The sequence below is a fragment of the Vigna unguiculata genome, chromosome 10 (assembly GCF_037176805.1).
Source record: "Vigna unguiculata cultivar grain cowpea cultivar isolate G323 ecotype 2 chromosome 10, ASM3717680v1, whole genome shotgun sequence".
Classification (NCBI taxonomy): Eukaryota; Viridiplantae; Streptophyta; class Magnoliopsida; order Fabales; family Fabaceae; genus Vigna; species Vigna unguiculata.
The window spans coordinates 18399450-18410369 of record NC_140801.1 but is presented as its reverse complement, the minus strand read 5'-3'; the positions used below and the strand labels follow the sequence as shown (position 1 = coordinate 18410369).

Sequence of the window (10920 nt, the reverse complement as noted above, 5' to 3'; positions counted from 1 at the left end):
GGTGGGGAGTTTTGTGAAAAAATGAAATTCGTGGTTTTTGAGATGTGAGGGTTGGAAAGGCCTACAAAGGTCCCCAAATGAATACCATTAAAATCTTGGTGCACGAGTGTCTTGTATTCGGAGGGTTGTGCACATGGCCAAGGTTGGCGGTGCACCACGGCATAGGTAGATGGCTTGGTGGGGAATTTTGTGAAAAAATGAAATTCGTGGTTTTTGAGATGTGAGGATTGGAAAGGCCTACAAATGTCCCCAAATGAGTACTGTAAAAGTCTTGGTGCATGTAAGTTTTGAATTGGATGGAGGTTGGACTTGGCCAAGTTGGTCGGTGCACCGCGGCATAGCTAGAATGCTTGGTGGGAGGTTTTGTGAAAAAATGAAATTCGTGGTTTTTGAGACGTGATGGTTGGAAAGGCCTACAAATGTCCCCAAATGAATACCATGAAGTTCTTGGTGCACGAAAGTTTTGAGTTCGGAGGGGTTTGCACATGGCCAAGGTTGTCGGTGCCCCACGGCATAGCTAGATTGCTATTGCTTGGTGTGGGAGTTTTGTGAAAAAATGAAATTCGTGGTTTTTGAGATGTGAGGGTTGGAAAGGCCTAAAAATGTCCCCAAATGAGTACTGTAAAAGTCTTGGTGCACGAAAGTTTTGAATTGGATGGAGTTTGCACCTGGCCAAGTTGGTCGGTGCACCGCGGCATAGCTAGATGGCTTGGTGGGGAGTTTTGTGAAAAAATGAAATCTGTGGTTCTTGCGATGTGAGGGTTGGAAAGGCCTACAAATGTCCCCAAATGAATACCATGAAATTCTTGGTGCACGAAAGTTGAGTTTGGAGGGGTTTGCACATGGCCAAGGTTGTCGGTGCACCACGGCATAGCTAGATTGCTATTGCTTGGTGTGGGAGTTTTGTGAAAAAATGAAATTCGTGGTTTTTGAGATGTGAGGGTTGGAAAGGCCTAAAAATGTCCCCAAATGAGTACTGTAAAAGTCTTGGTGCACGAAAGTTTTGAATTGGATGGAGTTTGCACTTGGCCAAGTTGGTCGATGCACCGCGGCATAGCTAGATGGCTTGGTCGGGAGTTTTGTGAAAAAATGAAATTCGTGGTTCTTGCGATGTGAGGGTTGGAAAGGCCTACAAATGTCCCCCAATGAGTACTGTAAAAGTCTTGGTGCACAAAAGTTTTGAATTGGATGGAGTTTTGACTTGGCCAAGTTGATCGGTGCACCGTGGCATAGCTAGATGGCTTGGTGGGGAGTTTTGTGAAAAAATGAAATTCGTGGAGGGTTGGAAAGGCCTACAAATGTCCCCAAATGAATACCATGAAATTCTTGGTGCACGAAAGTTTTGAGTTCGGAGGGGTTTGCACATGGCCAAGGTTGTCGGTGCACCACGGCATAGCTAGATTGCTTGGTGTGGGAGTTTTGTGAAAAAATGAAATTCGTGGTTTTTGAGGTGTGAGGGTTGGAAAGGCCTACAAATGTCCCCAAATGAGTACTGTAAAAGTCTTGGTGCACGAAAGTTTTGAATTGGATGGAGTTTGCACTTGGCCAAGTTGGTCGGTGCACCGCGGCACAACTAGATGGCTTGGTGGGACGTTTTGTGAAAAAATGAAATTCGTGGTTTTTGAGATGTGAGGGTTGGAAAGGCCTACAAATTTCCCCAAATGAGTACCATGAAATTCTTGGTGCACGAAAGTTTTGAGTTCGGAGGGGTTTGCACATGGCCAAGGTTATCGGAGTACCACGGCATAGCTAGATTGCTTGGTGGGGAGTTTTGTGAAAAAATGAAATTCATGGTTTTTGAGATGTGAGGGTTGGAAAGGCCTACAAAGGTCCCCAAATGAATACCATTAAAATCTTGGTGCACGAGTGTCTTGTATTCGGAGGGTTGTGCACATGGCCAAGGTTGGCGGTGCACCACGGCATAGGTAGATGGCTTGGTGGGGAATTTTTTGAAAAAATGAAATTCATGGTTTTTGAGATGTGAGGGTTGGAAAGGCCTACAAATGTCCCCAAATGAGTACTGTAAAAGTCTTGGTGCATGTAAGTTTTGAATTGGATGGAGGTTGGACTTGGCCAAGTTGGTCGGTGCACCGCGGCATAGCTAGAATGCTTGGTGGGAGGTTTTGTGAAAAAATGAAATTCGTGGTTTTTGAGACGTGATGGTTGGAAAGGCCTACAAATGTCCCCAAATGAATACCATGAAATTCTTGGTGCACGAAAGTTTTGAGTTCGGAGGGGTTTGCACATGGCCAAGGTTGTCGGTGCACCACGGCATAGCTAGATTGCTATTGCTTGGTGTGGGAGTTTTGTGAAAAAATGAAATTCGTGGTTTTTGAGATGTGAGGGTTGGAAAGGCCTAAAAATGTCCCCAAATGAGTACTGTAAAAGTCTTGGTGCACGAAAGTTTTGAATTGGATGGAGTTTGAACCTGGCCAAGTTGGTCGGTGCACCGCGGCATAGCTAGATGGCTTGGTGGGGAGTTTTGTGAAAAAATGAAATCCGTGGTTCTTGCGATGTGAGGGTTGGAGAGGCCTACAAATGTCCCCAAATGAATACCATGAAATTCTTGGTGCACGAAAGTTGAGTTCGGAGGGGTTTGCACATGGCCAAGGTTGTCGGTGCACCACGGCATAGCTAGATTGCTATTGCTTGGTGTGGGAGTTTTGTGAAAAAATGAAATTCGTGGTTTTTGAGATGTGAGGGTTGGAAAGGCCTAAAAATGTCCCCAAATGAGTACTGTAAAAGTCTTGGTGCACGAAAGTTTTGAATTGGATGGAGTTTGCACTTGGCCAAGTTGGTCGATGCACTACGGCATAGCTAGATGGCTTGGTGGGGAGTTTTGTGAAAAAATGAAATTCGTGGTTCTTGCGATGTGAGGGTTGGAAAGGCCTACAAATGTCCCCCAATGAGTACTGTAAAAGTCTTGGTGCACAAAAGTTTTGAATTGGATGGAGTTTTGACTTGGCCAAGTTGATCGGTGCACCGTGGCATAGCTAGATGGCTTGGTGGGGAGTTTTGTGAAAAAATGAAATTCGTGGAGGGTTGGAAAGGCCTACAAATGTCCCCAAATGAATACCATGAAATTCTTGGTGCACGAAAGTTTTGAGTTCGGAGGGGTTTGCACATGGCCAAGGTTGTCGGTGCACCACGGCATAGCTAGATTGCTTGGTGTGGGAGTTTTGTGAAAAAATGAAATTCGTGGTTTTTGAGATGTGAGGGTTGGAAAGGCCTACAAATGTCCGCAAATGAATACCATGAAAATCTTGGTGCACGAAAGTTTTGAATTGGATGGAGTTTCCACTTGGCCAAGGTTGTCGGTGCACCGCGGCATAGCAAGATGGCTTGGTGCGGAGTTTTGTGAAAAAATGAAATTCGTGGTTTTTGAGACGTGATGGTTGGAAAGGCCTACAAATGTCCCCAAATGAATACCATGAAATTCTTGGTGCACGAAAGTTTTGAGTTCGGAGGGGTTTGCACATGGCCAAGTTGGTCGGTGCACCACGGCATAGCTAGACTGCTTGGTGGGGAGTTTTGTGATAAAATGAAATTTGTGGTTTTTGAGATGTGAGGGTTGGAAAGGCCTACAAATGTCCCCAAATGAATACCATGAAAATCTTGGTGCACGAAAGTTTTCAGTTCGGAGGGTTGTGCACATGGCCAAAGTTGGCGGTGCACCACGACATAGGTAGATGGCTTAGTGGGGAGTTTTGTGAAAAAATGAAATTTGTGGTTCTTGCGATGTGAGGGTTGGAAAGGCCTACAAATGTCCCCTAATGAATACCATGAAATTCTTGGTGCACGAAAGTTTTGAGTTCGGAGGGGTTTGCACATGGCCAACGTTGTTGGTGCACCACGGCAAAGCTGGATTGCTTGGTGGGAAGTTTTGTGAAAAAATGAAATTCGTGGTTTTTGAGATGTGAGGGTTGGAAAGGCCTACAAATGTCCCCAACTGAATACAATTAAATTCTTGGTGCACGAAAGTTTTGAGTTCGGATGGTTTTGCACATGGCCAAGGTTGGCGGTGCACCACAGCATAGCTAGTGACTTGGTGGGGGTTTTCTGAAAAAATGAAATTCGTGATTTTTGAGATGTGAGGGTTGGAAAGGTCTACAAATGTCCCCAAATGAATACCATGAAAATCTTGGTGCACGAAAGTTTTGTGTTCGGAGGGGTTTGCACATGGCCAAGGTTGGTGGTGCACCACGGCATAGCTAGATTGCTTGGTAGGGAGTTTTGTGAAAAAATGAAATTCGTGGTTTTTGAGATGTGAGGGTTAGAAAGGCCTACAAATGTCCCCTAATGAGTACTGTAAAAGTCTTGGTGCACGAATGTTTTGAGTTCGGAGGGGTTTGCACATGGCCAAGGTTGTCGATGCACCACGACATAGCTAGATTTCATGGGGAGTTTTGTGAAAAAATGAAATTCTTGATTTTTCAGATGTGAGGGTTGGAAAGGTCTACAATTGTCCCCGAAGGCCAACACAATAGGATCAGAATCCTGTGGTGTTATCCCATGCTAATGTATCCAGAGCGTAGACTTGCTTTGAACAGTCTAATTTCGTCAAAGTATCAGCACCGGAGGCACGACCCGGCCAGTTAAGGCCAGGAGCGCATCGTCGGCAGAAGGGACGAGCAAACCAGTTAAGGCCCCGCTAGAACTCCGAATACTACGGACTCTTGGGTTGTTGGAAACAAGGGGAGGCCCCGCTAGAACTCCGAATACTACGGACTCTTGGGTTGTTGGAAGCAAGGGGAGGTCCCGCTAGAACTCGGAATACTACGGACTCTTGGGTTGTTGGAAGCAAGGGGAGGCCCCGCTAGAACTCCGAATACTACGGACTCTTGGGTTGTTGGCAACGACAACTTGGGGGGATGATGCTGGAAAAGAGTGAACTAGGCCAAATTGCGAACAAGGCAACTTGGGGGGATGATGCTGGAAAAGAGTGAACTAGGCCAAACTGCGAACAAGGCAACTTGGGAGGATGATGCTGGAAAAGAGTGAACTAGACCGAACTGCGAACAAGGAAACTTGGGGGATGATGTTGGAAAAGAGTAAACTAGGCCGAACTGCGAACAAGGCAACTTAGGAGGATGACGCTGGAAAAGAGTGAACTTGGCCAAACTGCGTGAAGGCAACTTGCGGGGATGAAGTTGGAAAAGAGCGAAGCTTAGCCGAACTGTGAAGAAGGCAACTTGGAGGGATGACGTTGGAAAAGAGGGATGTTTTGCAAGTCACGTTTGACATATTGCTTTTCCCCCGTGGGTGGTGTGGAAGTTGGGTCTGATCACCTGTGTCAAGTGCGAGGTCGGTTATCTTGACACAGGTGATCAGACCCAACTTCCACACCACCCACGGGGGAAAAGATATATGTCCAACGTGACTTGCAGAACATCTCTCTTTTCCAACGTCATCACTCCAAGTTGCCTTCTTCACAGTTCGGCTAAGCTTCGCTCTTTTCCAACTTCATCCCCGCAAGTTGCCTTCACGCAGTTTGGCCAAGTTCACTCTTTTCCAGCGTCATCCTCCTAAGTTGCCTTCTTCGCAGTTCGGCCTAGTTCACTCTTTTCCAACATCATCCCCCCAAGTTTCCTTGTTCGCAGTTCGGTCTAGTTCACTCTTTTCCAGCATCATCCCCCCAAGTTGCCTTGTTCGCAGTTTGGCCTAGTTCACTCTTTTCCAGCATCATCCCCCAAGTTGCCTTGTTCGCAATTTGGCCTAGTTCACTCTTTTCCAGCATCATCCCCCTAAGTTGTCGTTGCCAACAACCCAAGAGTCCGTAGTATTCGGAGTTCTAGTGGGGCCTCCCCTTGCTTCCAACAACCCAAGAGTCTGTAGTATTCGGAGTTCTAGCGGGGCCTCCCCTTGCTTCCAACAACCCAAGAGTCCGTGGTATTCGGAGTTCTAGCGGGACCTCCCCTTGTTTCGAACCACCCAAGAGTCCGTAGTATTCGGTGTTCTAGCGGGGCCTCCCCTTGCTTCCAACAACCTAAGAGTCCATAGTATTCAGAGTTCTCGTGTGGCCTCCCATTGTTTCCAACAACCCAAGAGGCGGTCGTATTTGGAGTTTCATATCGCTTCCCAGGAAGTCGACAACCCAAAGGTCGGTCGTATTTGGAGTTCAGTACTCGCTTCCGTCGGTTCCAACTTCCTAAAAGCCTGCCTTCTTCGTAGTTCGGCTAAGTCTCCCTCGTTTCCAACTTTCCTCTAAGTTTCCTTCTTCGCCGTTTGGCCAAGTTCACTCTTTTCCAGTGTCATCCCCCTAAGTTGCCTTGGGCGCAGTTCGGCCTAGTTCACTCTTTTCCAGCATCATCCCCCCAAGTTGCCTTGTTCGTAGTTCGACCTAGGAGTAAAAGGCATAAAACAAGTGTACCTATGTACCTTTGGTCTCCTTTGTTTTTAGCACACTTTGGCCACATTTTGGAGACATATGAGACACATTCTTTGCCTCCTTTTGTGCAAGAACGAAATTAGCCTTGCACACACCATAGTTAGCTCTTTTGTCTCTCATTTTTTGTAACCTTATTTGACCTAGTTTCTAGAAGCTAGGGTTAAGTTTTTGTAGAGACATCCTTAGTATCTTTTATTTGCTTAGAGGCCCCTAAACTCATCTATATAAGGGGTGCTCCTAGACATGTAAAAGGGTTGAACATTTTGAAGTAAAATCACTCTTGTGTCTCAACCATTTGTGAGAGTTTCCTCCCTTGGGAGTGAAACTTTTAAGCCTTATCTTGCATAGCAAGTGGCGGCACACATCCACTCATCTTCAAGGTTGCCATGGCTTCTAGCCTAGCCTTGTAGTGGCGTGCTTCTCACATTTTTACCATTTCTTTCCTTTCCATTTTATGTTTTCTTCTTCCTTTAATTGTTCTTGGTTTTTTATGGTTTATGTGCTTTCCATTTCCTTTTTGTTTTGAATCAATCCATCATCTTCTTCTCTTGAGCTTTGTGAAAGGAACCTTCACATCTAGATAGCATGCTATCTTAATGTCTAGTGGGGATTTCACTTAGTTTTCTTAATCAACTCACACCATATTCAATAATCTTAAAAAGGAACAAGATAATCCTTCATCATTAGTAGGCTGGAAAGCTGGGGACCCTGCGGCATCAGATTTTTCCTTGGCCTTTCCCTTTTGAGTGGGATCGACTTCAATCTTTTGCCTTAGGCCAGAATTCTCTTATCGCAAGGCTTCCATCTCATCAGCACTACCCTTCTTCAAGTCAGCCAACTCCTGTTGCATCTTGGCATGACCGTCTAGGATGGCGGACTGGTCCGAGGTGATGTTTGCACGTCCGGGATGTGTGTGGTGGGCAAGGTGGCGGCAGGGGTGGGAGTCGTAGTATTTCCTGGGAGGGTGGAGTGGAAGTGAGTAGGATGGGTTGAGAGGATGGGAGTTTGTTGGGTGCTGGTGAAGGTGTGCGGGGTAGGATTGTACTCGCTTTCCTCTTCAGTAGGCTGGAAAGCTGGGGACCCTACGGCATCAGATGTTTCCTTGGCCTTTCCCTTTTGACTGGGATCGGCTTCAATCTTTGGCCTTAGGCGAGAATTCTCTTGTTGCAGTGCTTCCATCTCATCAGCACTGCGCTTCTTCAAGTCAGCAAGCTCCTATTGCATCTTGGCTTGATCGTCTAGGATGGCGGACAGGTCCAGGGTGATGTTAGCAGGTCCTGAGGGGCCTGCCTCAACTTTCTTGTTAACTCTTGCTTTGTTGCGGGTAGAAACCATTTTTGGAGAAAGCGGGTGGTAACGTACTATCTCGTGCCCCACGGTGGGCGCCAATTGTTCCTGCAGAGAACAAACAAGATATGCCAAACACAAGTATTACGTTATCCTGGTCCACCATCTTCTTAGTAGACTTCTTCCCAGTTGATATATATCGCTTATGGGTATCTCGGTGTGATCGGTTTGGACCCGGGAGGGGTTTCCTACAGAAGGGACTCTGAAGTTTAAGTTAGCGAAATCTCTCAAAAAGTCAAATTTGGTGATTAGGGAAGTAATGAATGTGTACCTTTAATTTGTGGGGTCCATGCATATTTATAGATTATTAATTATGTCTGGCCACGTCATAGGCTGGGCCCTTGTTTGGGCTGTAGGTGTGCTTGGGCCCTAGCCTAGGCCCTTACTTCGATTATTGTGGGCTTGGTGAATCTCATTGAAACATTTTGTTTTTTCCAAGTCCTTGGTTAGTTTCGTGGAGTTATCGGCCTTGGTCGGTTACCCTTTAGCGGTTTAGGCTGCTATTGTTGTTTTGGTTTGTTTGATCAATGTCGCTTCTTAGCGGTTTAGTCCGGGTACCCTAGCATGTGTATGGTAATTGTTATTATTCGGCTAGGCCGACTAGGTGTGGTACATTCACCATTTCAAAACTAACAATTGGTATCATAGCAAGGTTCTTGAAAGGTATTCAAGTTTGATAAAAAATATTTTCAAATGGTTGAAAGTAAACTCCCTTTTGCTAAAGGTGCCTCTATTCATAGACCACCTATGTTTTATGGCCTAAACTATCAGTTTTGGAAAATAAGGATGCAAATTTTCATTGAATCTATAGACAAGGGAATTTGGGATGCAATAGTTAATGGAATATATACTCCTAAATGTGTTGTTGAAAATAAGCAAGTGGACAAGCCTTGGAGTGAATGGACTGATGAAGAAAGGAGAAGAGCTCAATATTATTGCAATGGCAAGAACATCATCACTTCATCTTTGAGTATGGATGAATTTTTTAGGGTCTCCAAATGTAAGAATGCAAAGGAAATGTGGGATGTGCTAGAGGTTACACATGAAGGAACAAGTGAAGTGAAGAGATCAAGGAAGGATGCCTTGATTCAAGAGTATGAGCTTTTCAAGATGCAAAAAGCAAAGTCCATAGTTGAAGTACAAAAGAGGTACACTCATATAGTCAATCATCTCATGGGTCTAGGCAAAGAATTTGACAAAAAGTAGCTAAACATCAAAGTGCTTAAGTGTCTTGAGATAAATTGGCAACCAAAGGTGACTGTCATATCTGAATCTAAGGATTTATCCATCATTATAACAGTTGCACTATTTGGCAAGCTCAGAGAGCATGAGATTGAAATGCAAAGGCTAAGTGAGCTTGAAACAAGTGAGAAAAAGGTAAGATCCATAGCCTTGAAGGCTAGCTCTATGAAGAGTGATGAAACTGAGGAAGAGGTTGCTGAATCTAGTGATAACGAGAACTTGAATCTACTAGTCAAGAAGTTTAGGAAGTATCTCAAGAGGAAAGGCAACAAAGGTAATCAAAGGAGGTACAATTCTAAACAAAATGATTCAAGTAATTCTTCTAAATTCTCATGTTATAATTGTGGAAAGCAAGGACATATCAAGCTTGAATGTCATAATGTTAACAAAGAGAAGGAGAAGGTTGATGATAGGAAAAAGGAGAAAAAGGGCAAGGAAAGACGTGCCTACATAGCTTGGGAGGACAATGATGATTCAACAAGCACTTCATCTCAAGAAGGAAGTGAGGAAGGAAACCTATGCCTCATGGCCGGATATGAATCATCCTCATCAAGCCAAGTCATAAAACAGGAAAAGAAGGATCTTTGGTACCTAGATAGTGGCTATTCAAGGCATATGACATGAGATAAGACCAAATTTGCAAAGTTGGAATTGAAAGAAGAAGGATTTGTAACTTGTGGAGACAACAACAAAGGAAGAATCCTTGGAAATGGAGTCGTAGGCAATGGATCCTCTTTCAACATCAAGAATGTACTGCTGGTAGAAGGGCTCAAACATAATTTGATAATTATAAGTCAATTATGTGATAAAGGCTTTAAAGTGATGTTTGAACCAAGTAATTGCTTGATATATGATGCACATGGTAGTATTGTCTTGATAGGAAAAAGAGTGAACAATATATATCTACTTGATCTACATCATGCATCATTTAGCATCCATTGTTTGCTTACAAAAGAGGATGACACTTGGTTATGACATAGGAGACTTTGTCACAAACACATGCAGCATTTTAATCGACTAAATAGAAAATAGTTGGTTGAAGGACTACCAAAACTCAAGTTTGAGAAGGATAGAGTGTGTGAAGCATGTTTAAAATGAAAACAGACCAAGGTCTCTTACAAATTCAAAAATGTTGTTTCAACTAAAAGACCTCTAGAGATGCTTCACATGGATCTATTTGGTCCATCTCGAACCCTGAGCCTTGATGTCCATCTTTATGCATTAGTCATAATTGATGACTTCTCTAGGTACACATGGACTTTGTTCTTAGCGGTAAAAAATGACACTTTTCATGATTTTAAAAGACTTGCCAAGATGCTAGAAAATGAAAAAAGTTCCAAGATAGTGTCTATTTGAAGTGACCATAGTGGGGAATTTCAAAATGAAAGGTTTGAACACTTTTGTGAAAAGCATGGCGTTAAACATAATTTTTCTGCACCAAGAACCCCACAACAAAATGGCGTTGTTGAAAGGAAAAACAGGTCATTTGAGGAACTAGCTAGAACTATGTTAAATGAGAATTCACTACCTAAGTACTTTTGGGTTGAAGCAGTGAACACTTCTTGCTATATTTTAAATAGAGTTTTGATTAGGCCAATTTTGAAGAAAACACCTTATGAACTTTTCAAAGGGAGAAGGCCTGTTTTAAGTCACATAAAATTATTTGGACGTAAGTGTTTCATCTTAAACAATAACAAAGAAAGTCTTGGCAAATTTGATGCAAAAGCAGGTCAAGGTGTTTTTCTAGGCTATGCTATATAGAGTCTATAATAAGAGTTGATGACTGTTGAAGAGTCTATGCATGTTGTATTTGATAAAACTAACCCAAAATTGCAAGATCATGTGCCTAAGATTGTAGATGAAGAAGAAACAACACAGGAAAAGAAATCTGCTACAAAACTGGAATCTGCTGTAGGAAATCAGTCAGCTGAAAAGGAATTTCA

At 43.7% G+C, this 10920-nt stretch overlaps 1 protein-coding gene across 1 annotated transcript; it reads left to right on the top strand.

The window, feature by feature from the left end:
* Positions 1-8428: 8428 nt before the first annotated feature.
* On the top strand, positions 8429-8941 carry LOC146882284 (uncharacterized). The gene has a single exon (XM_085667334.1). The coding sequence runs from the start codon at positions 8429-8431 to the stop codon at positions 8939-8941; it is 513 nt and encodes a 170-aa protein (XP_085523460.1).
* Positions 8942-10920: the final 1979 nt, after the last annotated feature.